This window comes from Paramormyrops kingsleyae, chromosome 2, assembly GCF_048594095.1.
Source record: "Paramormyrops kingsleyae isolate MSU_618 chromosome 2, PKINGS_0.4, whole genome shotgun sequence".
NCBI classification, from domain to species: domain Eukaryota; kingdom Metazoa; phylum Chordata; class Actinopteri; order Osteoglossiformes; family Mormyridae; genus Paramormyrops; species Paramormyrops kingsleyae.
In genome coordinates, this window is record NC_132798.1 from 4,116,482 (window position 1) to 4,144,447 (window position 27,966).

At 41.1% G+C, this 27,966-nt stretch overlaps 1 protein-coding gene across 5 annotated transcripts; it reads left to right on the forward strand.

Moving 5' to 3' along the window:
- On the forward strand, window positions 1-27,318 carry LOC111857502 (uncharacterized). 5 transcript variants are annotated; one of them, XM_023838435.2, is made up of 60 exons: window positions 1-46; window positions 1,414-1,452; window positions 1,542-1,595; window positions 1,927-1,980; window positions 2,366-2,473; window positions 2,571-2,624; window positions 2,960-3,013; window positions 3,701-3,745; window positions 4,074-4,127; window positions 4,228-4,272; window positions 4,434-4,487; window positions 4,627-4,671; window positions 4,751-4,804; window positions 4,974-5,018; window positions 5,324-5,377; window positions 6,344-6,388; window positions 6,484-6,537; window positions 6,684-6,791; window positions 6,968-7,021; window positions 8,089-8,142; window positions 8,438-8,482; window positions 8,681-8,726; window positions 9,600-9,644; window positions 10,259-10,312; window positions 10,513-10,566; window positions 10,892-10,945; window positions 11,274-11,327; window positions 11,702-11,755; window positions 12,043-12,087; window positions 12,425-12,469; window positions 12,710-12,817; window positions 13,757-13,810; window positions 14,952-15,005; window positions 15,276-15,329; window positions 15,687-15,794; window positions 15,900-15,953; window positions 16,302-16,409; window positions 16,867-16,920; window positions 17,069-17,122; window positions 17,210-17,263; window positions 17,608-17,664; window positions 17,846-17,953; window positions 18,047-18,100; window positions 18,371-18,424; window positions 19,083-19,136; window positions 19,273-19,326; window positions 19,447-19,500; window positions 20,203-20,256; window positions 20,981-21,034; window positions 21,152-21,205; window positions 21,380-21,433; window positions 21,705-21,758; window positions 22,048-22,065; window positions 22,589-22,642; window positions 22,822-22,917; window positions 23,204-23,369; window positions 23,556-23,662; window positions 24,334-24,414; window positions 24,505-24,678; window positions 25,439-27,318. In XM_023838435.2, exons 17-60 carry the CDS (start codon window positions 6,500-6,502, stop codon window positions 25,592-25,594), a joined length of 3,009 nt encoding a protein of 1,002 aa, XP_023694203.2. In that variant the 5' UTR covers window positions 1-46; window positions 1,414-1,452; window positions 1,542-1,595; window positions 1,927-1,980; window positions 2,366-2,473; window positions 2,571-2,624; window positions 2,960-3,013; window positions 3,701-3,745; window positions 4,074-4,127; window positions 4,228-4,272; window positions 4,434-4,487; window positions 4,627-4,671; window positions 4,751-4,804; window positions 4,974-5,018; window positions 5,324-5,377; window positions 6,344-6,388; window positions 6,484-6,499; the 3' UTR covers window positions 25,595-27,318. The 5 variants fall into 5 exon arrangements, with proteins under 5 accessions (XP_023694203.2, XP_023694205.2, XP_023694208.2 ...); XM_023838437.2 differs by lacking the exon at window positions 4,228-4,272 and having other exon boundaries at window positions 4,074-4,169; XM_023838440.2 differs by lacking the exon at window positions 17,846-17,953.
- Window positions 27,319-27,966: the final 648 nt, after the last annotated feature.

The following is a 27,966-nucleotide window of genomic DNA, read 5'->3' on the forward strand; positions in this document are numbered from 1 at the left end:
TGTCAATTATAAAATTTTGAGCTGGGACACGCCTGCATAGCTAGAGGTGAGAGGCCCAGTCAGAGAGTTTGCTTTCATCAACTAACTTTGACGGCAATTCAACATGTTCATTTGACCAAAACAGTGCCAGGGGGCGCCGGCCGTGTCTGATCCGCATACACGGGTGTGACAGCCAGTCATCGACTCTCATTGGCAAAGCAGCAGCTTCAGATGGCCAATAACTGGCCTGGTGTGTTTCAGGCTTTGGTGCAGTTTCTGTGCTTTTCACAACTTCTGAGTGTTATCCACACAAACACGCTGTCGGCCCCCGTGTTCCTCGGCCCCCGTGTTCCTCGACCTTCATGTTCCTCGGCCCCACAGATCGGTATTATTAGGGGAAATTCATCTGAAAGTCACCCACACTGGGCATCTGTTCACCTTTGTCAGAAGTCGCACAGTGAATGGAGGCTTTGGTAACTTCAGTAAACTAGCCACAGTCTGTTGGTCCATGTGACTCACTCTGCACTTTCCCAGAAACCAGAGTGACAGCACTTCTTACTCTAGGTATCTTATTTAGCATCTGGAACCCCAGCATGGAACCCCAGCATGGAACCCCAGGCATGGAACCCCAACCCTTCACTTTGCCTCTTCTTTTTGGCGCCGCCTTATTTTATCAAAAAATAACCACAGCACAATTTCTTGGTTCACTCCTTTCTCAAATTATGGGTGTGTGTCTGTGATAATATGTATTTTTTTGAAAACTGCAGCCTGGTTCTTCTCAGTGTCACATTAATGAAGAGCTTCTTCCTGCTTCTAGGAGCCTGATACAAACTATCCTAGCAGTGCACTTCACACCTGCACTTAATGTTCCCCGTTCCTTTTGAAGGTCAATTGATGTCATCCTACGATTCATGAGAAACTGTCGGATAAGTTAACGGTAATTTCTGGCATTAGAAAGTCGCTTCCGCCCTTTACTGCCTGGTTTCTGGTCGTTCCCAGTGTCTCCTGCTTCACCTTCTTGTGTCCTAGACCTGGAAGCAGGAAACAGCTGCTCAGTGTAGCCTTCTGCCAGAACCGCGGTTAAACCAGGATGTAAAAGTGCAGATTTGTTTAAAAATATAAAGTGGTCTCTTAATTTTTTTCTGCAGCTGTATTTATCAGGCACCAGACCAGTACACCATCGGAAAAAGGAGCAGTGACACAGTGACAGTGTTTGTGAGCCAGAACAATAGAAGTTACAGCCTTAATCATTTCTGAGTTACTCCAGTGCTGGTCTAATGTACCAGTGAGTCTGCGGGATTGTGAATGTTATTGGTTTATGTTTTCTAGTGTAAGATTTAATAAACTTTTTTTTTCCTTAAATTTTTATTAAGTATATGTTGTTCTTCTCTGAAGGGTCACTGATCTGGTTTTGTCCTGCCTTCTCATTTCCAGCATTCTGTTCTCTTCCATTTCCTTCAGTATGGCTGCCCTGTAAGTACAGCGCAAAACTGAATGTATCCAAGCTTGACAGGAGGTGAATGGGGCTGGTTTGTCTTTTTAATTCCTGTTCCATCTCACAGGCACAACGGGGCCCAACTGGACTGAGGGGGGAGACAGGACAGCCCGGGGTACAGGTGTGGGTTGTAACCCTGTGCTGGGCTGTGATCACACATACCTAGTACATTATTCTCCAGCTGGCTTCTCATGGATCGGCTGCTTATTCTTAGAACTGCAGTTGATCACATTGAGTTCTTCAAAGCCAAAATACATATATTTTCAATATAACTATGGAGTCGTTCCAGGGAGAGAAATGTGACACTTCACTTGCACATTTCCCTCTAAAGAAGTACACAATGCTTGCCCATTTTCTTAGAAGTTGTGTAATAGAAAGTCTCAACTGCCCATCTGTGCGTTTAGTTTAGGGAGGTGTCCTCCCCCCTTGACCACTGGCTGTCCTTCCTGCAGGGTAGACAGGGGGGTCCCGGACACCCAGGAGTCCCGGGGAGCAGAGGAGACCGGGTACAGCTTCTCATTTATGCATGGATTCTTATATGGATCTTTTAAGTGCCAATGACCCATATAGGACATATAGTTACTTGATGTCATGTTTATATAGAGTCTTAAAACAGTTTTCTGATTTCATGTAAGATCTACCCAAAATTACCGAGCATTTTCTTGTATTAAATATTGAAGGTTTCTGTTAACTTTTAATGTATTTAAAGCTGTTTCATTAAAATCTGAGTATCCTAATAAATGATCCCTGCAGACCATAAGGCTTGGCAGCCTGTCTTATGTTCTGCCATCCATATCTGGTTCAGCAGTCATGCCAGATTTTGCAGAGCCAAAGTTTGTTCCGCATTTCATGGACCCGCCACTCTCCCTGCTTACGACTTTTACCCGGCAGGGTTACCCAGGGCCAAGGGGGGAGCCTGGAAGGACAGGGACCAGAGGGACGGACGGCAGACAGGGGCTGAATGGTCAACCAGGACCACCTGGGCTCCCTGGGCTACAGGTCCATCGATGAAATCTTGTCTCAGAATCCATGGCTGCCATCGTGCCGTTTGCTAGTGTGTAATGATAAGACCTTCTTTCCCCATCCTTCATTTCAGGGCCCTGAGGGCTACCCAGGAGAAACGCCCCCACCAGGAGAGAAAGGGGATAAGGTAAATTTATGGTAAATGCTCTTGAAGCAGAGGTCAAAGGTCAAAGCATCATAGAAACGGTCGCCCTTGTACAGTATGTGGGTCAATGTGATTCATTTATTTAGTTTATGCTGCAAGGATGTTTGATTTGGATAAAGATATCTATCTAAACAGCCGTGGACCCTGGTGAAGTAGCATGTGAGCATTTTGGGTTGTGATTTGAGCATGGAAAAGTCTGTGGAATATGCACTATGGACAGCTTAGGGCTGCCTTTTCCTGCTTACACAATTCAAGTGCGGAAATAAGTACAAAGACAAATATACTTGAGACAGCCTCTTATTCCCATTGATCTACAGGGCTTCAATGGAGAAGCAGGGCTATGTGGAAATCGAGGGGAACCTGGCTGGAAGGTAGAGTAAGAGTCTTGCTTACAGTGTTAAATCAGTTTTCTATTAAAAGCTTATTTTGTTATTTAAATGTCTGTATAATTGTATCTCACTGCCCTCTAGCTGTTGTAAAACATAATACTTAAAAATGTCCATCCATCCATCACCTAAGTACCATCCAGTGCAGGGTGATGGACGTATGGAGCCTATCCCAGGTCACATGGGGTAAAGCAGTTGATTTAGAAATACCACTTCACCTGGTACAACAGGACTGTGGGAGGAATCTCACATAACATGGTGAGAACATGCAGACTGTTTCAAAGCCCCCTCCAGCTCTGAAGGTGTGAGGTAACAGTGCTACCCACTGTGCCAAGGTGCCAAGGTGCCACCTACATCAAAATGTATGAATTCAAATTTCTCATGAAAATGACGTCGATGTCCTTCAGTCTATGAGAGCACTGAGCAGATTAGGTTACAGAACATCGTGTCATTGGGTATTACAGTAAATGCACTTGTCGATAATTGCATGCACTCTTTTGCCATCATACAGTATTATAGTTTTATCTGAATGGTTCTTGTCTAGTCTGAATTCTGTCATGCTGGATGCATTAAGTTGTACATGTTATGGGTATAAGTTTCAAATGAGATGCAAATGAAGTTGCCTTTAGCGAAATTTGATTAATTTTGAATGTGCCATTTTATCTTCTTCAGGGGTCCAAAGGTGAACCAGGGCTTATGGGTGCTGTTGGACCCCCTGTGAGTATAATCCTACCTGTGAATAAGATGCACAGTTACAGAGCAAGACACAGCGAGAGTCTGTATAATGCCAGTTACTCACAGGGCACGAGGCTGGGGACACGCTGATGGGATGCCAGTCTCAGGAAGTGTGGGTTACCAGCATAGTGTTCCTGTGATTTCATTACTGACAGTGTGCCGCTAGAGATTTTGGGCCCCATGAAAGCATATCACATTGGGCCCACATCCGAAGTCAACAATCAATTTTGGGAGCAGTTGATGTATTTTGTACTATGAGTGAAATGTGCATTTTGTGTCAGGTAATATGGTCCATGTGCTGACATTGTAGGGAGCGAGGGGTGTCCGAGGGATGACTGGGCTGCGGGGGGCAGCTGGGCCGTCGGTGGGTCATGACGCGCCGCCGCTCTGCATATTTCCTGTGAAGGTGAATCTCATGCATGCTCCACCCTGCATTTCTAATCATGTCCTGGTCTGTTTCCAAGGGGTATTATGGGTCAGATGGGGCTGCAGGAGCCCCAGGATTACCAGTGAGTACTAGAGCGGCGGCATCACATATTCGCAACCCTTCATTTGAAAACAAAACTTTATTTGAATCAATGTCTGTCTAATTCAATCAGAATTTATGAGGAACAATATATATATCGTTTGAAATTAATGCCAATTCACTGGAAATGTGACCTTTGCGCAGGGAGCCCCAGGTTTCACTGGACGGGTTGGGGTACAGGGAGCATCAGGTCCTCTGGTAAGTTCCTGCTACACAGGCAGTCATGAGTTCACCATCAGAGTGTTTTGTTCGCTCCACGCATTCTGCCTCCTCCGCATAAACTACTTAAATGTTAGTACCTGAGTGATTAGCAGTTATTACATTCTGGTTCCTACAGGGGGAGCTAGGCCAGTGAGGTCCAGCTGGCCAGAGAGGTCCTCAGGTATGTTGTGTTTGTCTGGCTCTCTCTCCGTCTTCTCTTACAGGCGGCTGGTTATTGTGCTTCTCTTGGTTTGTTTCAGGGACCTGAAGGCTTAGAAGGTTGGAGGGGCTCAACTGGCCCCCCAGGTCCTCAGGTAAGTCCTTCCTGATCTCTGCGACTTAACCCGCTGTACAAAATGTTTCTTAAAAACCCCAGAAGTTTCACAGTGGTTTTGCTCTTTTATGGATGTAAAAAGCTCTCAGTTGAAAGATGACTGTTGAAATATTAATAACAGTAACTGTGCATTCACATTATTTTATCAGGGACAGCCAGGAAACGAAGGACTACTTGGGCCTAAAGGTGATACTGTAAGTCTTCACTACTGAAAGGCTTCATTTTATTTCCAAAACAATTCTGTGCTCTCTAATGCAGTATCTGTACCTGAGTAATGCAGTATCTGTACCTGAGTAATGCAGTATCTGTATCTGAGTAATGCAGTATCTGTATCTGAGTAATACAGTATCTATATCTGAGAAATATAGTTGTCTGTATTTCATGAATAGCTGTTGTCTGGTCTGTAACTTTAAACATAAAAAGTACACTGATAAAGTAACCATGACCTTTGACCCCTGTCCGCTTTGTCCCTTTCCCTTCACTTGCTTGTGTTTCTTAGGGCCAATCAGGCCCTGAGGGGCTACAGGGTGAGTGTGGTGTGGAGGGACTCATGGTGAGTATAAGGGGAAAGATCGCAATTCGAATTATACATATCATTTGCTATGTACCCGTAAAAAACTGAAAAATTACTTTAAATGCTGCAGCACTAACTAATGCAAGTTGGCCAAAAATATCTGAAAGAAGAAAAAAAAAAACCTAAACAGTAAAACTATTATGAAATCATATATATCATGTGTGTTAGCAGACACTTTTAGCAGTAAAATATACATACAGTACTGTTTGATATGTTTACTGTCACAGTAATATGTATCAACCCTGGGTATGTTTAAGTGGCATCTGTTTTGAAATGCATGTGTTTCCATGAAAAGATTTTTTTTTATTTGAAAGACCGAAAGGTCATTGGAATAAAAGAGAATATAACGAACTGCAGTGAAGTAGGTTGACAGTCTTACTGCATCTTTGAAAGTAGAATTACAGTTCAGGAGCCGGTAACCAGATAAGGTGTGAGCACCATCAGTCTGTCATAGAGAAATATACCATTTAACAAGCTTTAACACTTACCTGCCTGTTATTGCACTCGCTTTCAGGGACCCATTGACTCATAATCTGACAAACACTAGAATTTTTCATAAGTGATACATAACTGAATAAGAATCTGTGTCCTTCACCAGCTTCACCCCCTGCAGCAAAGGTCAAATGGAGAAATCTCTTTGAAAAGATTCTGCGATTTTCCGTTTTCGTTGTTTGGCAGTTAAGGTTGTTTAGGGTTAGTATTAGATTGCACGTGTGCTTCTGTACAGCCTGTGTAAATATTAATAACTGCATATATTAACTGTGATTCATTGACTTCAGAGTTTGCGCCCAGAAACATGTTTTGATATTGTAACTGTGCTGTTTGGAGCCAGCAGTCCTCAAACGGGTTGACTGTAGGTTGAATGGTTTCATTTTAGGCAGCATTCGCGGTTGGTTAAAGTGATTCAATGAGCTGACACCTTTGCTTTTTTCTGCTGTCTTTCAGGGTCCATTTGGCTTTTGGGGTCTGCCTGGGTTTCCAGGGAGCAGAGTAAGATCTACAGTCCATTTCTACTGACACATGCTCAGAGATCTGGCCATTAGGCTGATTTGACATCTTCTTTGATGTCATGGTTTTTTCCACAGGGAGACAGAGGATTGGATGGAAATAAGGGAAATCATGGACCAAAAGGAGATGCGGTCAGAACTTCTGTTGTTTAACTTTGTATCTGTGTTTATCTTCATGGCGCTGCAGTCAAGAAAAACTCCCTTTCATTAAACATGATTAGAGAGCACAGTGTCAATGTCAGGAAATTCTCTCCGTCTTGCTGCAACCCTCCCCATAGGGTTTGCGAGGTGCTCCAGGAATCTGGGGTCCCCAGGGGGACAGTGGTCCGTATGGATTACCCGGTGTGCCTGGGGTCAGAGGTCAAGCAGGTGTGCAAGGCTTACAGGTGAAGATCACGGCATACCCACTTCTTTACACGCATTTAGTTAACATAACTTGATCTGATCTGATGTTCCTCACGTAGGAGCACACCTAACTGAACGTTTTATCTTAAATGAAGTGCAGGAAGCATGAGGGGTTTCACCCGTGCTCTTAGACACCGATGAATTCTGTCTGTCTCAGGGTGAAAACGGAGAACCTGGTCTCCAGGGAAACGCCGGCACAGAAGGTCCAAAGGTCAGAACTGCAGCAGACTTTTGAACAGAAAACCTGATGTTCTGTGTTTTGCTGCTTGCATCCTAAACAGATACAAAACTAAAGCTATATACAGTATGCTTGTCATTTAGTATGACAGTGCGCAGAGCAAGCAAGCTGCTTCAGTGTTGAGTCATGCAAGTGGGGATGTTGCCAGGAACTCACACATTTTTTTCCCACACTCTTAACAAGGAGGCAACAGCTACAGTTGAGAAACAGTGACTAAACTGAGTAATTATGTGCAATTGAAAGGCGAAAACAATCACTAATGGGAACATCTGCATCTGCAAACCTCGTTGATAAACAGCACTACATCTCCAGGAGATCTGGCACAGTCTCCAAGTTACCTCGTAATTTAAGTTCTGATATTGTTTGGGGAATTTTCATTAGCAATAAAATACAAACAGCTCTGGCTTAGATGTTGTGAGAATCACTTTGTTGGGGATGGTGGATGCCATAATGATGCATTCTCCTGGAGACCGGGACAGGATCAACATAACATGAAAATAAACACAAAAAAATGATGTAACCATTTTGGCAGGTAATAAAAGGGACAGACTCCCTCAAAAAAGACACAAACTGCAACAGAATCTGTCCCGGGCTTCATTGGGACAAAGTGCAAAAGCCATCCAGATGTTCTCTCTCTGAGAATGAGGGACAGGTGCAACAACTAATCATGGTTACTGTAGCACAATGACCTTCCCTACTGAGACAATGGAACTGAATATGCAGAAATCTTTTCATTTGAAGTGTATTATTTCAGATTCACTAAGCCAGTACATTCTGCCACATTTTTTCAGTATAGCTTGGAAACATTGACATGAATTCTTCTAACAAATATGTAGAAACTATAAAACATAACTCAAGCACTGCACCTACCAAAAATCCAGCCATCCCTTCCATCCCTTCATATTCTAACCACTTGTGCCAGATGGGGGGGGGGGGGGGGGGGGGCTCAGGGTAGGATCACAGTTAGTCATTTGTAACAAATTACATAATCCCTCTTAACAGCCACTTTTTGATTTTTGTTGTTCTCTGTTCTGTTTAAGGGGCAGAGAGGATCTCCAGGCCGTGATGGGAAGGCAGGTCTCAGGGGGTCCAAGGTAGTGATCATGCAGGCCTCTGTGGCCTGCCTCCTCCAGCACATTCACAGGCAGCAGGCTCCTCCGCTATTCTGACAGCAGGCCTGCAGAGTGATGCCATATGATACAGTATCATCAACTCCAAGAAGGAGAAATATATTAATAAAATATGTAGCATGTGTCTGCGTAGGATGAAATGCTTTACAGGTGTGCTGATACTTTTTTGGGAATAGATTTATATATATATATAGTATCTGCTATGAAGAATATGAATATAAACAATGACATTGTAAAATGTCTCTTCCATTGTCTGCAGGGGGACTCAGGACAGCAAGGTCACGCTGGTGAACCTGGGATGCCTGTAAGATTGGGCTGGCTGGGAACAACCACGTCAGACCTGTATACAATATCACATTTCATTTTAATTTCACAAACAGATATAAATGTTATTCTAAATCAAATACATAGCATTGCAGGTTAAGTTTCCTCTTAGCTTGAAAAGATCTCATTTTGCGTGGTTTTTATATGGTCGTGTCTGCACCTTACTGCATCTTTTCAGGGTCTGCGAGGCCTTCGTGGACCTGATGGACCAGAAGGAAAGTCTGGTATACAGGTTCCCATTCTGTACCTTTTCATACCATAAATACCACTGTGTGATGTTGTGAGGTGGAGGTCTGGCTTTGTATTTTAATCTTCCCCCAACACTTCCCAGCCAGCACTGCACATGTCCTAGTGCTCTCTCAAGCCACCCAGCTGACCCTATTTATCACGACTGGGTTGGCAGCCTGATCAAGGTCAGCAGACTTTCATTACCTGAGCTGCATGTTGGCTCAGAGCAGGTAATCAATCACCATGTAACATGTGACTGAGTGAGGCCAGCATCTAGCTACTCCAATGCCTCCCAGCAGCTCATACTACAGTTTAGCGTTCATGGGGCATTTCCCATGGTGGATCACATGATCAACTTGTCAATCACATGATCCATGCCTATTAAATGCTGTAAATCTGAGATCTCTGACCTGTTTGTGGTACTTCATTAATTAAGTTGTCTGTCACTGAAAAAAACATACTCAGAATAGCGGAAATGCTACATAAACACATTGCTTACTCTGTCCACTGTGTGGCAGTCATTGCCAATGCAGCACTGTGTGGCAAATGTATAACCTGATGGGTTGTGGAGAAAATCCTATGGTCCTCTGCTTTAATGTTCAGGTTTATAATGACTGTCAGTCCTGACATTGTCACAAGGCCTGTCTTTAGCTAGTGATAATAATAGCAATGCATTATGGGAATGCAAGTCATCTAGCATGAAGAATAAACTTTGGTAGACGTTTGGAAAATGGGAATCTGACATCATGGCATAAATGTGTGCCCAAGTGAATAATCTGCTGATCAGTGACACTCGAACCTTTACACACATTTGAATTTGTGCTGTTCAGGTGATCAGTTTTGTGATGACAGCTCTTCTACTCCAACAGGGACTTCCTGGCTCCATGGGACATGAAGGAAGCTGGGGACCCAGAGTATGTGTCGTGTCCCTTATACTAATTTTCCCCATTACTATTTAGCTTGTAGCAACTTGGAAACATCCATTTCTAGATAGGTAATAAAACTTAGATTAAGAGTATGCAGAACATTGTTTTAATGGATACAAAAGTATCAGCGAACATCTAGTAAAAAACAATCTGGTTCCAGTTCAATCTGATTATGTCTTGTGTAGCATACTGTACGTTTTTTTTTCTGACAACACAACAGAGTGCTCCGACTGAGTGTGTGTGCATGTGTGCATTTAACTGTGCAAGAGAACGTGTTAGTGTGTCACTGTAAATGAGAGCTGATTCCTGGTCAAAATCAGGTTAAGAGAGTTTAAATAATAAAGCCTGTGTGTCATTGCACATCCATTAAGAGACCAGGACAGGACCATGAAAATCGGCAAAGACTTAGTAAGTGTTCCAGGGGCTTTTAAAGCTGGATTGCAGGCTTTCAGAAGGAGGACGGACAATAATAACCCCTAGCAACGGGTCACTGGGATGCCCAGTGTCTGTACGTGGTAATAGATACAGTAATGTAATAAATTAATGAATTGACCAATTGAATTATGATATTATAGGTGTATCTCACACTTTTGCATTTCTAGGGTTTTCATGGACTTGCTGGAGAAGCTGGACCAGGTGGACTCCCAGGAACTCCAGTATGTTCAACCTTACTGTCTGTGTCCATTGTCTATCCAGTAAAAATATCAATACATCCTTGCTTTAGCCGAGTTTATTTGAAAGCCTGAATAATGCCTAATAAATATCATGACTCTCAAGACTCACCTTCCTGCAGCTGAAACCTTTGACTATTGTTCTATTGAGATATCTATGATGATGTGTCAGTGGTGTCCAACAGGGTCCTCCAGGGTGGCCAAGACAAGACGGCAACCCTGGACCACCTGGAGAGCAGGTGAGCCATTAGGGGTTGGTTAGCTAGAATAAAAAATAATAATAACGAGACATTTTTCAATCAAAAGGTAAGACGAAATGATTCCTTATAACGTTATATTAAGATATTGTGTTGTAAGAACCTAGTGTTAATCTTTCACAGTGTTAATAATTCAATGTTAATCTTTCACAGTGATAATCATTCAATTTTAATCTTTCACAGTGTTAATCATTCCTTGTTAATCTTTCACATTCTCCATAATTTGTCTCTGTGTGCCTGAACATGGCTGAACATGGACAGAATGTCGCTTAATCTATATTGTATTTCTGTGTGATTTTTGAACTAGGGGTACATTGGGCAGCCAGGCTTGGAAGGTCCTCAGGGACATTTAGGGCTGTGTGTAAGTGTTTTTCTGCCAGCTCGAGATGTGGCTGTGGGTTCACCATTCAGGCATGCTTACTGTCTGACATAATCCATTACCAGTTAAACAAAGTACATAATTATCGGAGACTTATGTATACTTGTTATTAAAAAGACACAACTGCATTTCCCTTGCTGAAAGTTTACAGAGAAAACAAATGACACTTAAATATGTGATTATAAAGATTGACCTCTGAGTCTGTATGCTTGCTGTTTGTCTGCTGAGAGTAACACTGTGTGTATATATGCATCGTTAGTGTCATTCCTGTCTGTGTCGATGTATTTCATGGTGTTTCTTCTCCCCAAAGGGTTATCCAGGAGCCTTGGGCCTGCGTGGAATAACAGGCCCCATTGGAGAGAGGGTAAACAGTTACATCATATCACTCGCCCTGGCTATGCTAGAACGTACCGGCTGTAAAAAACGATTTCTTATTACAATTCTCCTGTTGCATATTCCATAAGTAAAGGAGCTTCTTATAGTTCTTATAGTTGAACTAAAATATCAAGCATTTCTGAGTAAGGTAGTGAGGTGCATTAATGGTCATTGTCTTCTCAAAAATAATTACAGCTTTTTATTAGTTGTATTTTGTAAGGATAACTGTATGATATAAGATTTTCTCATACAAAAAAACTGGCTCTCGTTCTACCCCGGAAAAAAGACAAGAAGACTTGGCTTGGTTATGTCTGTATTTGGGTCTGTGTCCAGCACGTTTGTGTATGCGTGTATTTACCTAAGGGGGAACCTGGAGTCCGAGGCTTACCTGGTCCCACTGGGAAGATCGGACCTACAGTAAGTGAAACGTCTCAGTTCCTTCCTTTGTGCTTCAGCAGAAACAGAAAGAAAGCTGAAAAGGGATTGTTGGTGGTCCCATGGCAATGGCCAGATATAAAATGATGCCAAGAGCACAGACTTAAAGGTCTCCATTCCCAAGGTTTTGATCTTTCCATTTAGTCACATGTTTGATTGTCTGCTTATATGAGGACATGTCATGTGCATCGTAATTGGACCCTGGTAACTTGTTGTTGCTATGGTTACTTTACTTGTTAATTTCCTGTTGACTGTGAATTGTGTTCCAGGGTGCACCAGGACCGCCAGGGATAACAGGTCCCCCAGGACCTCAGGTGAGAAACCTTAGTGTTGTCTTCAGCCTTGTACTCTTAAAAAACAGACCCAAGGCTTCACAGAACCTGTTTGCATCACTGGTGTATTTTCAAGCTTCACCTATTCTGAAAATGAGAAGATTCCCTTTTGGTTCCTTGTGCGCATGCTGCAGTGCATTGGAGGTGCAGTGCAATAACATATACTATAATTTTCTTACAGTACCCATAAGTCATATGTTAGTTCAAATTTAGCAGAACAGATTGATTATGATGTATTTCCTTATATTTATTTTACATATATTTCCCTCTTTTGGTTGATTCGTTTGTGAGCAATGTGTCTCGTGATATTTCTCTTCAGGGTAGGTTAGGAGATCCAGGACCTAAAGGAATGCATGGGCTTCCTGTAAGTACTGCTGTGCCGGTTATCTGGACTTCCACGTCCATGCTATTGTTTTCTTGACTGCGTTGTCCCTGGTCACTTAAGCCTGCGGAGGGCATTGTGCATAGGGCTGGTTCCCTGCTGCGACACAAGCAAGCCCATGTTCTTCATAAACCACTGAGTCATTCTGTCCCTAGTAGAATGGAGGATTAACAGAGCAGTTTGTGAGCGATGTTTTCCTGAACAATCTTTGCTATGTTTCAGAGCTTACCTGGCTCTCCTGGGCCTGCTGGTGGTCCAGGTAAACCAGGTCACTCGGGAAGCCAAGGCCTTCATGGATCTAAGGGTTTGGTTGGATCGGCTGGGTCTCCAGTGAGTAGACACACCCTCTGTTCTCTTCCAGTTTCTGTCAAGTTTACAACAAAGCTCTTTTTTCATTAAAGTTGCATCAAAAAAGATTTTCTGATTCATGCGCGATATGCAGCAACGGTTTTTTAATAACTCAAAGACAGGGAGCACTTAAGAGAACAAGATGCTTCGCAACACTAAGACTATGAAGTACATCAAATTTATAATGTAGTAAAAGTCATTTGATTAATGAAGTTTGAAGGTTAGTTGCAGGAAGAACAAATAAAAGCTCAGTAAAAACAGTTTCATAGACTTTTTTACTTTCCAGAAAAAAGCCATTAGAAAAAAATTAGATTATTTTTTGACATAATGACATGGTAAAATGCAATAACAAAAACATAAAATATTAATGCAAACATTATCATTGTCATTGATACCAGTTTTTCAAGGCTGTGTAAAACATAAACTTAATAGTGAAAGAACATTTTTAGCATTAAAAAAACCTCAAGGACACTGAACTACATGCTTTATTGAGCCCATCTGCCTTTTGTCTGGCCTTCCATGTTTCTTCTGAGTCTGAAATTGCGATTCTTTGCCAGGTTAATTCTCTTGATATATTTTATGAAATAGACACATCGTTATATTGGGTGATTGATCTACTCACCCCACGTACCACGGTCACTTGTTCATTGAATTGTAAATTGTGGAATTTCTTTGCTTAGTTTTTGGTAAAGGTATATAATGACTACAAAGATTCACGTGAGTCAGCAAAAGTAACTTTGAAGCGTGCTTTCATCCTCAGAGATAATGTGAAGATCAAAATGGGTTCACCAGGAAGTGCTATGGGTCATTGGTGCACTCATTCTGACAAATTGTGCAACTGAAATTTTTTGTGGAAATTTTTTTTGCACTATTTAAAGCCTTGTAAGAGCTGGAGTCTTTAAAATTGCTCTTGCATTATAGGGTAAACATGGGGCTGACGGACCAATAGGATCAGAGGGAGAAAAGGGAGCGAAGGTGAGAACTAATGCTGATGCTTACAAACAATATCATGATGGGAAGCAGGGACAACCCAGATGCTACCTACTGTAGGGGTGAACCGAGGGGCTTTTATTTGGATCACTAATACACAACCAAACAGAAAGAAATGGACTGCAAGGGGTTAAAACTGAAGGCTGGGAGGAACAACAAGGAGAGTCTATGGCTAATCTAACAAGGAGGCGAGGTTCAGGCTAATAGGGCAGAGGACACACTGACTAACAGCGAAAGGGGATCATATATACTAACCACTACAAGGACTCACATCAACACTAATGACTGAGCTGGTGAGCTCTGGAAAAAATTGAGACCACAATACAATTTTTTTGTTCCACACATTTCTCAATTTATGGCTGTGCGTCTGTGAATAATCTATTTTTTTTTGCAAACTCCAGCCTAGTTCTTCCCTGTTTCTCATTGATGAAGGGCTTCTTCCTTCTTCCTTGCTGTATCGGACATCAGTCCTCCTTCTAGGAACCTGATACACACTGTCCTAGCAGTGCACTTCACACCGGCACTTAATGTTTCCAATTCCTTTTGAAGGTCTCTTGATGTCATCCCCCGATTCATGAGAAACTGTTCGGATAAATTGACGGTTATCTCTGCCTTTAGAAAATTGTTTCTGCCCTTTTCCTGGCTGGTTTTGGTAATTTCCTGTGTCTTCTGTTTCACTTTGTTCTTGTGCACTGCTGTCTTAGAAATTTTGAACCTGGAAGCAACCTGTAGTGTAGCGTTCTACCAGCAGAACCAGGATTAAATCAGGATTTAAACATGCAATTTTTTTAAAGATATGGTGTGGACTCATAAATTTTTCCTGAGCTTTATATTCACCAAAAATGAGTACTTAACAAGAGACAGGTGTGGGTAAGTAACACATTAGGGAGGTACAGGATGACTAGTGACATCTGCTGACCAAACAGGAACATAACAGGGCTAACAGGGACAGATCATGACATATGAAACATTATGCTGACAAGTAGAGCAGAATTTTTAAATAAACACCACACCGCAGGCCTTTATTTTAGCGTTAAACTTCTCATGTATTTCACTGACATAGTGTATAATATTGCAATATATCAATACCATTATACAATGTGCATGTTCAATTGATGTCCTGTAGGGAATTCTGGGAGCTCCTGGTGACAGTGGACCCAATGGTCTGGATGGACAGCAGGTTCATAATTTTTTTTACTCAGAAGTTACTCCAAAGATGATAATGAAGTTGTAATGAAACTGATTGGCTCAATTTTTTACAAAAGCACTAAGCTAAATCAGAATCAAATATCATAAATCTGTTTTACTAGAATAATATTATGTTAAACAATATAAGAATGTGACCCAAAGATCCTTTGGAACCCTGTTTAGAGACATTAAACCAGAGCCCTTCTCGGGCCTTTTGCTGTTACTCATCATGGCTGTGTGTTTATCGTGTTAATTTCCGCAGGGTCTTCCCGGCCCAGGGGGCGCTGGGGGCTCACTTGGGGACAAAGGGGAGCAGGTTAGTACTCAGTGAAGAGCAGAAGAGCAGTAGTAGAAGTTACACCTCAAAGTTAATTTTGTTTGAACACCCAAGCTTATTGTCTGTCTTACTTAATAACAGGTTACAACACTCTTTGTTCTGAGTGCTAACATGTGCATTATGACAGGGCTGACCATTCAGCCCAACATCAATGGTTTTCTTAAGATTATCATCTGGTGCTAAAATAAGTGCAGTATTCTAATTAAAATGAGAGTGGATGAAGTTGGGCAATTTTCTACCTTGCCTAATCCTTTAGATTTTGCAGAATAAATGAGAATAGTTTGCCAACCAATCATTATGGCTCGTGTGTTAGTGTCTCATTTTCGCGCCTGATAGGGAGCCCAAGGCCCCCCAGGGATGCCTGGCCCCCCAGGAGCCCTAGGAGATCCGGGACCACAAGGTGCTGGAGGGTTTCAGGGTGACCCAGGACTGAAAGGCAAAGAGGTGAGAGTCCCGATTCCAGCCCATCATCCTCTAAATAAACACTATAACTGGTGTGTCATACGGTAAGTGCATCATTTTAAATGGTTGGATTGTCTTTTGCTTTAGGGTAATATTGGAACTCCTGGCGAAACTGGAAACAGGGGCTTTAAAGGGCCAAAGGTAAAAATAAATAACTCACAATATTGTACATTTATATGCTCTGTGCCTATAAGGAATATTACTGAAAACAAAATGTTACTGCAGGAAAAGCTGAAGATTTGTGGCTTTGGGTCTAGGCTTGTTCTCCTCTCTGATTCCTGTGCCATTTTCCATATTTTTGTAATGTGTTCTTGATCATGCTCTCTGGTTGCTGGACATGGACAGCAAAATGGATTTATGAAGTAAATTTCAGATTATAATTCAGTGTGTTGGGTTTATTGCTATCTGATCTCCACACGGGTTGGCATGTCCTTATTCATTTTACGGAGCTGGTATTGTACATCAGGCTTGTTTATGGTGGTGTTTCAGGGGGATAGGGGCCCCCACGGATTACCAGGGCAGGGTGGTCCCTCTGGAACGCTTGGTAGAAGAGGGGAACGAGGTATTAAGGGACCGAAAGGCTACACAGGACTGCCGGTGAGTAATTATTATTTGGTCTTCATTAGGTAGGCGCTCAATTGCAACTTTACAAGACCTACACTCATTGGCCTCTTTAGTAAGTACCCTGGTGTAGTACTGGTGTAAGACCCACTTCACGGGTTTGCAAGTCATGCATTCACACAAGCCATTCTACATGCCACTGATGTTATTCTTGCAATTGTGGGTTTCCTCTCATTATCAAGGTGTTTTCAGCCACTGAACTGCCACTGACTGGATGTTTTTTTTTTTGTTAATTGGCCAATGAGTAAATTGTGCTTCAAAAGAATGGGGGCATTAATAGTGTAGATTGTACTGTATAAAACCTGATCTTTACAGATCAAAACAGTTAGATATAGCTGGACTTCTAATACCATTTTCTTGCATTCTTTTTTTATAAACGTACATACCTGTATATAGTGAGGCAGCTTGAGTATTTCATAAAATTATTTTTAAGGGTCAGCTTGGGCTGATGGGTGAAGCTGGAGCCTTTGGTTTACCCGGAATGGAGGTGGGTGCTTCTATCTGTATGTCTGGATTTGGACTCCCTGTAATTCCATTAAAATTTGCCCATTAGAGTAACACCAGGCCTTAATGATCCGCATTTCAAGTTCAGACTGAACAAGATCAGGTGGTGAATTCAGTGTGTCCCTCTTCAGGGCGGGGCAGGTCCTCAGGGATCGCCGGGTAGGGATGGACCTCGGGGGCAAAAGGTACTGTAGTTAAATCATCTCAATCCAAACTTTCCTAACACGGTAGCTTGACTAATGAAACACCTTTACCACTACTCCGCTCCTAAGGGTGAGATGGGACCCAGAGGTGAGACTGGCCAGTCTGGGCTTCCTGGCGCTAAGGTATTGTGTTTAATACAAGTTTGTTGAAATCAGTTCAACAGGACACATAATCATTTTAAGAAGGGAAGGGAAAACTAAAAAAACCCAAAGTTCTTAAATAACATCAATGTGACTATGCTAAGATTAAGTGCTGTCTTTTATAAGATTAAGTTTATCATCATCATACTGCCTTCCAGATTTCTACTCCTTAAAATATATTCAATTTAAAAAGAGTGAAATAATTAACTTGTATTTCATGCCACTGTGTGTGTTTACAATATTATAGCATTAGATATGTATAATGTGGGTGTTTATTTGTGCAGTAAATATAATGACTTCCTTTGAGTTGCCTTTTGTCTTACCAGAAGGGAATGGCTGGAAAACCTGGAATCAAAGGTGTCACAGGATTACCAGGACCTCAGGTTGGCATGTCACCAGGATCTATGATCTTTCAGTTCCAAAGGATAAAAAAACTGCACTAAGTTCAATGCAGTCCGAGTCACACTCCCAAACATGTCATCCATTGAGTCTTACAGCAGAAGTCTTACACCAAAAGGTAAGAGGCCTGTTAAGACAGCGTGTTGTACCTCTATTTCGCTCCAGGGAACAACGGGAAGTAAGGGGCCCCAGGGAATTATGGGTCTGAAGGGCTACCAGGGGCAAGAAGGTTCTGATGGCGATCCGGGGGATGAAGGGCAGCCTGGAGAACCGGTGGGGGGGGCTAAGTGACCTTAAGCCTTTGTTTACTTATGTGATGAAATATCTTCATAGTGATGTGCCCTTGAATACACTTGTCCTTTACAGGGATTAGAAGGTCTGCCAGGGATTAGAGGCCCCAAAGCTCTCGCGGGATTAAAGGTACATCCAGGCATGTACAATTTACCGAGAAGAGCAGCTGTGAAATGATTTCCTCTTAACGGAAAATTTCTTTTTAATGAAAAACTAGTAGTTGCAATTATTTGTACTATGTCACTGATAGATGAGCAGATTATCTCAGGTTGATTAAAGGTCAACAGACATTTATGAGCTCAAGCTTTAAGAGATTGTGGAAGAACATGCAAGTATTTTTGACTCGGTTCGAAGAAAAAAATAACTTAAAAAATTACATCTAATCTTTCCCATGCAAAGGGTTCCCCAGGACTGCAGGGGGATCGAGGCCTTGCAGGACCACCAGGGACCCAGGTTAGTGTTCAGGGATGCTGAGGTGGGGGAAAATTACAGTTGCCATGGAGATTGGGAGTATGCAGTCCCCGTAATATGACACAAATTACATTTGTACTGTTCCAATATCACCTGCGTATATAATGCACAGTGAACATATTTAACTGGTTTTACAATGAGAATTTGAGGATCTAAGTAAGAAAAAGTTCTAGCATTAATAGTAATACTATTTCAGGACTGTTTTTTTTTTTTGGTCCATTATATAAGCCTTATTTTTATTATAGTCATTAGTTCTTGCACATACAGTAGCAGTTATATTCACAGATAATATGTTCTGCTTCCTGTTCATTGTCATTTTTGTCATTTCCTTCACTCCATCATAATATACTAGTACTATCATAAAAATAGCAGCGATACTTATAATAATCTTTGAAAAATAAAAAAAAAAGGATTTGGGAGATGGGATTTTTGTGTGTGCACCTCTAGATGATGCCAGTTAGCTTCACAGGTCATCAGTTTAATGCTGACTATTTTACTGAGGCTGAAAAATCTAATTACGAGATAAAGAAAAGTGTCAGAGAATTTTCCTCTGAAGTTAACCTCATTAACTTGTTATCAATGTGGCGTTCTGCAATACATGAGCCGTATCACATTTTAATGCCCTGATTCATGTTTTCAGGGACCCAACGGGAGCCCCGGAGCAGAGGGGGAACAAGGACCAAATGGAGAAAAGGTCAATGTGTCGTCATTTTTGTCTTTATCTTATATCCAGCTTCTGACATTTTCTCTGGATCCTGTGAGCAAAATAGTAAAGCAGGTAAAATTAGATCAACCTCAGCTGCTGGAAAAGCACTGTTCTTGTATTTCAGGGAGAAGGTGGACCTAATGGACACCCAGGAATGACAGGGCATATCGGAAAGACAGTAAGGATTCCTAGTCTGACCCTAGTGTGTTGTCCTAACATGTTTGCCACTTAAGGGATTGAATTTGCATGAATGCCCCAAAACAATTACCTGAATTTAGACAGCTTGTGTCTCTTGCAGGGGGCAAAAGGAAGGTCAGGAATGACTGGATCAAGAGGATCTACAGGACAGAAGGTTAGAGGATGGTTGTAGTTCTGATTTTATTAGATGGCATCATGTAACAACCAGTGCTTTCATTCAGAACGGTGGGTCAAATAATGCTTTAGTGATAAGAATAAGTTTATGCACAAACAACCAGAGCATTTACTGCAGTAAATGATATAATGATATAATATAAATAATATCAACTTGTATGCACCAAAACTAAAACCAGAACTTGATAGTTCAAGTCCAGAAAGTTAAAATCCAAACCAAGATTTTGTTTCAACCAACTGGTTGAGCGTGAAGAGTCACAGTCACAGAGTACTCAACTGGTTGGTTGAAACAAAATCTTGGTCTGGATTTTTACTTTCTGGACCTGAACGATCCACCTCTGGTTTTAGGTTTGGTGCGTACATGTTCATATTTATTAGCTACCTAGGTGAAGCAGTAAAATCATATTACATTACATTTATTAAACACTGCAATACACAAACACAAGTAGTCATAATATCCTCACACATGCAGTAAAACTAAAAACAATGGTTTAATTTTTATTCCACCACTGGATATAATTTTCAGCTTTTGAGGTATTGTTTCTACAAGAGATAATTACTGCAAAAAAAAATATATAAATAAATAAACAAATAAAAAGACAGTACAACTGCCATTCAGTTACTTTGTTGTCAAGCTTTATAAGGTTTAATGTTGTTCATTGTTTTGCGATCATTTCTCCAGGGAGAAGGAGGACAGCCAGGATCACAGGGGCCTCCGGCGGGGCAAGGTCCTCCTGTAAGTGGAGTGGTCCCTAAAGCAGAGGTCCCCAGATGTTTGTCCCCAAGGGCCAAATTCCATCAGCCAAATCAGGGTCCACTTTGGGGGGGGGGGGCTGGTCCCCTGACAATAAAATTTGCAGACCACGGGCAAATAAAATCGCACAGTCAAGATTCAATTGTTAGATTGTACTTCGGACCAGATGTAGACCAGAAGGCACCAGCCAGTGACCCCTGGCTTTATCTTTCCTAACTCTTTTTGACGTTCTTGTGCAAAGCTGGACTGATGACTTCTGATTTCTTTGAGGCCACCCTGAAATGAAATGTCAAATCAGCATTTTTGACAATGTACTTTATTTGTATGTTGACTAAATGCTGACAAGTACCTGGAAAAAGAAGAACTTGTAATAAACCGCAATATAGTAAATTATTTTTTCAAAGATACCTCTCTTATAAGAAAACCAAGTTAAAGAACCATCATATAAAATGAAAATGTCCACCTTCAAAGACTGCCAATACTGGTGATTATTAAACTGGTGTATATTATTAGCATATGTGGATATTGCCAAATTTAGAATGAAGTACATGACTTTATTGTTTACATGCTTACATTTAGTGTTTTCTGCTTTGTTTATGTGGATAAGAATTATCTGACTAATATGATCTTTAAGGTTTCTTGTTAAAAATGAATTTGAGGAATAAGAGTTTAATAGCTACACTGCTGTCGTCTTCCCCTTTCTCAGGGCATGCCAGGGTCACGAGGACAAAAGGGACAGACAGGTGACAAAGGCCCAGAGGTACGTCATGAAAAGATGACCGTCTCTGTGAGAAGCCGTGCACTTGCAGTTAATGATGCCGACGCTCACATTTCATTTTGCAGTGTTTTCAGTAATTGGGGGCCCTTTATTCATCAGGGGCACCAAGGGCCGAATGGACCCCCCGGACGGCCTGGGACTGCAGGATTAAAGGTGCTCTCATGAGCGCCTCCCTCAGGCGTTGTGCGGCATAGCCACTTCCCAGAGAAAGCTGACAGGCTGCAAAGTATACCTTGTGCTCGGATAGAACGTTTCAGTCTTTTCTGTTGTGCATAAATGATGCAGCACTGAGATTGCTCCGGCATTAAGGTACACCATGTGTTTCAGGGGAGTCCAGGTAATTTGGGGAAGGCAGGTGAAGATGGATTAAAGGGTGAACAGGTAAATTCCAACTTAAAAAAACTAACAGTTAATTAGGTCATACACTGTAGTATACTCCTTCGCCAGCATTACCAATATAAGTCTTATTCTTAAGGTTACTTACTAGTGCACTTTCTGCCATAATCAGTATTGATACATATGGGATCTATATCATATGTTAACCTCTTTATTTCACTGATCTTAATCTTTATCCCTGAAGATGTTATCATGGTCACATGTAAAATGTTTCCTGCCCATTATGCCTGCTTATGCCTGTGTGTGTCCCCTTCAGGGTGATATTGGTCCCACTGGCCCAAGGGGAGCACTTGGCTTGCCTGGACTTCCTGTAAGTCACTGTTATTTTTGCCCTTTTCCAAGACTGCGCACTAGCATTAGCATGCATGCTAATGCTAAGCTCATATTATCCCGAGGGAAAAAATAAAGCTCTATCACATTTATATAGTCTTTCTACAGTTGTATTAAAAGATCATTGCAGAACGTTCAAGTGTATGTAGTAATATAGATAATAATGGTAATAATACATTTTAGAGCAGCTTGTCATTGTAGAATTTGGGATTAAACTAACAAAATGTTCGTTTGTTTAAAATGGTATTTAAACCAACTTCTTTCCACAGGGATTATTTGGCCAAAAGGTATGTAAAATGGGAAATTTATTAGAATTGCATTCATTTTATACTTCATTAAGACTTGACAGACCCTGTGTGGATACAGCACAACATCTCAAATACTTCACAGATATATCAGCTATAAAAAACAAACACAGGAGAGTGGTGATTGTGGGGTGGTTACCATAGAGACCCCATTTATCAGAGCAGGACTACCTTCAGCGTGATGGGATTGTATGTAGTGAGGAGATGCTTGTGAGATGGAATGGGTGAGGCAGTGATAGAAAGGTTTTCAGTCACAAGGCTTAGGGGATATTTGCTGTCCTTCCATAGTGTCGGAATCGGAAGCTTTCATTTCTGCTGAAAATAGCTGTTTTCTTACATTCCCTGAAAAAAATGTTGCCACAGTGCCAAGCATCTCAAGCAGATCATGTCTGGTGGCTCGTAAAATCACTCTCTCCCTCCCCTAGGATAGAAGCAGAATAGTGAAACATTTTAAGCCTAAGATTAGAAATGTGTGAAGTCAGTTTTTCCTATGATTTATCCTCAGGGGCTGAAGGGACTTAGCGGTCGCCGGGGACCAGCCGGGGCGAGAGGACCTCCTGTACGCAATTCTCCTGATTTGCATAAAATCATCCAAACATCATTGGTCAAGTTCTTAAGCCAAAGGTTTTTTGGCTGCTGTAACCCACTGTAATTCTCCAACACTATCACCCGCATGATACATTTGCTGCCTACAGATAAACCAAAACAAAGCTTCTGTGTCACTCTCACGTCTTTCAGGGCCCACCTGGGGCTGGCGGGCCGCCGGGAAGCTCCCTGAGTCTGACGCTCATGCAACTGAAGGCAAAGACACATACTACAACGTTATACATTCTTGTGTGTTTTCAGCATTTTATACAGATGATAGGATATTATTTCATAAAATTTATTATTGTATAAAGACTTTGATCTTTAAAACAGATTGTGCTGGTTATTTTACTTTAGTAATGAAATGCACAGCATAATTTTCCATTATAATTCCTAGATTGTATAAAAGGATTCAGTAATGCACTATATTGCATAATGGTATCTATCTGGAACCAGTGTACTATCTAACTAAACACACTTTTGATCTTCCTCTTTCTTATGCTCTTTTGTCAACATTTATTTTTGTTCCATCAAGGAAATTGCATATATATCAGACAGCCCCAATTATCGAACAATCCAAATGTTCCTGAACACCCTGCACCGGGACCTGCAGTTACTTCTGGAGCCACCAGATGGCACAAAAGAGCACCCAGCTACCACCTGCTTGGAACTGTGGCTCTGTCATCCTTACCTTACCAACGGTTACAGCCTTATCTTCCATGTCCATTACAAATGATTGCAGTAGCTATTCACCCTAGCAATGCCCTCCACAAAGGCAGAGAGGCAGCACAATGGGAAATGCACGTTTGATTGTTCTTCTTTGAAGGGTTGATGTAACAGTAAACTATGGAATTTCGTGTGATTGACTTGTTGTTTTGATTTTTCAGGGTTCTATTACATTGATCCTAACCAAGGCAGTCCTGCTGATGCCTTTGCAGTTTACTGCAACTTCACTGCAGGAGTGAAGACCTGCATTTCTGCCCGCAGTGCTCAGGTTAATGGCATAATTCCCCTTATTCCCCTCTTTTTCTGTAAAAATAAATGCACATGTCGGCCAGAAGAGCATCGGTTCAAAGGTGAAAGCGGAAAATGGGTCATGAGAATTTTAAGGATCTCACATGTCATACGTGAAGTTAGCATTTTGCTTTTGTTTCGGCATTAAATTATATGATAGTCCTACTTTTCTGATGAAAGAACAGGAGATGCAGGTGGGTACGGAGGATGGACCTGTGACTGAATGATCTCATCTCATTCCAAGAGGGGATCTGCTTTACTGCCATTTAGCAGATTTCTTACTGAAAAGTTTAATAATAATCCATCCATCCATCTTCCATAATCACTTAGTCAGCATAGCATCTTGGTGAGCCAGGAGACCATCCCAGGAAGCAAAAGACAGGAGACAGGCCCTGTGATGGATGGATGGATGGATGTTAAAATTAAGAAATACTATGAAAATTGCTTTTGATAAACTAATAAAGAAATCTACCATGACGAAAGTTATGCATCAAAATAAATCACCAAAAATGGTCTCTGCTATTGAAAAAGAACAAAAATAACTTGTATATATGTTATATATAGCTCAATTGAATGTTACTAACTCTCACAACCCGGTGTGGGAACTGAGCAGCTAACTAACTGGATTTTCTGTAATTTCTCTACGTGTAGGTGCCTGAGAAGGCCTGGCTGAAGGACACTGGGCCGGAAGAGACCTTCCACTGGCTGAGTGCTTTAGAGAATGGCTTTGAGGTGAACAGCTAATTTGGCCACTTCTCTTCCGGTTCTTCACTATGAGTCCTGCTTTTAAACTGTCCTCTTAATGTGTTCTCCCACTGTCAGTTTGAGTACCCTGGAGCAAGTGTGGTGCAGCTCCGCTTCTTAAGACTCTACAGCAGATCTGCCACTCAGAGCGTAACCTACTTCTGCACTTCAGGCAGCCACCAGGAAAGAGAGGCTAACTTCCTGGCTGATACACGAAAGCATAGTTATTTGAGAGTGTTAAAAGACTGTGAGGTAAGCTTCTGGCTTCTGCTTTTATGCTGTCTGCTATTTGTAATACTAGCTGTGGTGGCCGCATTTGAGTTTTAAGTTTTTCATGTCACAATATACAGCTCTGGAAAAAATTAAGAAACTACTCTGTATTTTTTAAAAGTCTGCATTTTTAAATCCTACTTTAATCATGGTTCTGCTGGCAGAGGCTACATTGTGCAACATGCTGCTTCCAGGCTCAGAGTTTCTAAGACAGCAGTACATGAGAACAAGGTGAAGCAGGAGATACTGGCAATGACCAAAAACCAGCCAGGTGGAGGGCAGGAGCAACAGTCTAATGCCAGAGATGAATGTCAACTTATCCGACAGTGCCTCATAAATTGGAGGATGGCCTCAAGTGACTTTCAAAAAGAAAGGGAAACATCACATGGTGTGGACTGCGCTGCTGGGACAGTGTGTATCAGGCACCTAGAAGCAGGACTGAAGAAGCTCTTCATCAATGAGAAGCAGAGAAACGTCAGGCTGGAGTCTATTTTACACAGGCGCATAAACATAAATTTAGAAATGGGAAAACTTGGCTGTGGTCTCTTCATTTTTTCTAGAGCTGCAGTAGTTGCAGAGCTGCGTTTCTGTTCCTTATTTTTATTCATTGATAGCTATATGAAAGTTTCAAAGGAAGTATTTGGCATTATGAAATGAGTGATGAAGTAAGTTCTAGTGATGATGAAGTAGTTGTAACCTCTGGGCACTGACCAGCGATCTACTGTTGTGTCTGTTACCCCAGTCTTCTGATACGACGCAGTCTGGGCTACGGGAGTCTGTGTTCCACTTCGAGAGCGAAGACCTGGATCTCCTACCACTCAGAGACTTGGCTGTGTTTGGCGGCAGTAACTTTACCCAGAAGTATGGATTCACCATTGGGCCTGTCTGCTTCTGTTAGAGGGGGCTTCTCAGGCCTTCAGTGGGTTTTTGGCCACTATGAATAAGACCTGCAGAAACTATAAAAAAGGAACAAAGATCCCTTTTCTCTAAAGCCTTTGTCACCCAGTTTCTTTCAGGCAACCAGAGCACAGCAAAAGTAAGAATTACAAGACATCTCCTTATTTATTTTCCATTCATTCCTTTGGCTTCAAGGGTTGGATTACATTGTTTTTGTGGGACTCACAAATGACCCTTTTTGCTTACCAAGACTTTCAAATAATTAGGCTGATTTACAGTATTGGGGAGTACTGAATTACATGTAATTAAACTAGGAGGACTACATATGGTGGTTCTTCAGCTACAAGTGTATTTGCATAGTGTTTGAAGTAGTTAGATTACATTTTTGCCATTTTTTGTGTAGCAAATTAATGAAACTGCAAACAATTCTGGGCCATAAAAGTAAAGGGATGTTTTTTATTTTTATTTTTCCATTGCTTCTCTATGGTTAGTAATTGAACCCCCTTCGGGCCCCTTACCCTTTCATCCTAACCGCTGTGAAGGCATGCCCAGGCAACGCATTTGCCAGGCTGCCAACAGGGGCTGGTGTTTCTCACTAATATCACACTTTGCTAATAGAGCATGACGTCATGGATGCACCACCTCAGCCTGAGCATGAGGAAAAATGATCACTGACAGGTTCACATGCACCTACATTACGTCTGTTTAAAATTGTGTGCTTAATACACATGCTGAAAGAAGTGTGTCTGTTTATTTGTGTAGGCGCAAACTGACGACTGTTTTATTTAAGGCACTTTTTGCAATAAAATCAATTAGAGTGGTATTTTTGCTGGCATGTGATTTTTTTATTATAGTATTTTATTATAATTTTGTATCACATGCACTACTGCATTTCTAGTTTGGACTACATTTTCTAAGTAGCTTAACTAGATTTCTCCCTTAGCGTAGCTTTGCTGTATCTTAACTTCTTCCAATGTGAAGTCACTGGTAGCTTTAAAAGCTAATGCAGCTACAGTAGTTTCCCCCATCACTACCGATGTATGCAATTGTTTTTGTATATTGGTATCTTTTGTTACTTCATAGGTGTACAGTTTATTCAGTAAATTCAGCTGCAGGTATATTTTTAAGAACCGTGGAGTCTACTATTTGTATGATTTTACCTGAAAGTTTTTAACAAAGAATTCTGAATTAGTGCAGTACAGAGCAAATGACTGAAACCGCAGAGATAGCAGGAATGTCACTTCTATCTTGCTATGCAAGTTATTTTGGATTAAACTTTCTGCTAAAAAAAAAAAAAAAAAGAATTAAACTGTATAATTCAGTTTGTATAAAAACAACTCAGTAATGTAATGGCTGTGTATCATTATGACATAATTCATACATTGTACATGTTGGTGTTTGTGCCAAATGGATGTCTCTTTATAATCAGACATGTTTTGTGAGTAATACACTACATGCCAAGTAACATATAACATCACACCACAGTAAATGTAGGCTGGGTGAAGCTGGCCTAAATTACTGTTGTCATTGTACTGCAGCAAGGGTACCTTTAACTGCTTTGTCATGTTAAGCAGTGACAGGAATTAAAGAAACTGTCTGTAACATGCATATAATTTTGTCTGGAAAAAAATTGAATGTTTGTAAATCCAAATGTTTGTAACTAATATTATAACATTGTGATCATACTTATACCTACATCTTAGATTAGCTTATCTGCCAAAATTAGTAGAAATTTGCTTTTATAACATAATTCTGTTACATATACTGTAAACATGTCCAATGTTAATAAATTTGAATTGAAATCTATGTTCAACATTTTACATTTTGTGGTTGAAATATACTCAGTTTAAACTATTAGCTGTTTTAGCTGAATGGTGATTGAATAATAGTTGACAGGTACATACAACATGATTTAAATGTAGTTGCCTTAGCTGGCTGAGATTAATCATTGGTACCACTGGATATTTTTGTTGTACAATTTTCGTCAATGTTTTACTCATTTATTCACTTAATTCACATTTTATGATTTTAGGTGTTTACCCTATTATGCAAACATTTCGGACATTTATTAAACATGTTGTATTTCACTACAGAAATGCAGCTGCAGTTGGTTATTTTCGTTATTTGAAATCAAAGGTCCATTTAACACTAGGGAACTTTATGACCTCCCGTTATTCTGCACAGACATTTAAACTTTTGTCTACATTTGATCTCTGCAGTAGATTCAATAACTATACACTCACCTAAAGGATTATTAGGAACACCTGTTCAATTTCTCATTAATGCAATTATCTAATCAACCAATCACATGGCAGTTGCTTCAATGCATTTAGGGGTGTGGTCCTGGTCAAGACAATCTCCTGAACTCCAAAC

Bases quoted from the DNA above. Each gene is read 5' to 3' on its own strand.
- LOC111857502 (XM_023838437.2), top strand. From the start codon at position 6,500: ATGGAAATAAGGGAAATCATGGACCAAAAGGAGATGCG. The intron at 15,006-15,275 runs GTTCATAATTTT...TAATTTCCGCAG, and splicing joins ATGGTCTGGATGGACAGCAG to GGTCTTCCCGGCCCAGGGGG. The intron at 24,679-25,438 runs GTAAGCTTCTGG...CTGTTACCCCAG, and splicing joins GAGTGTTAAAAGACTGTGAG to TCTTCTGATACGACGCAGTC.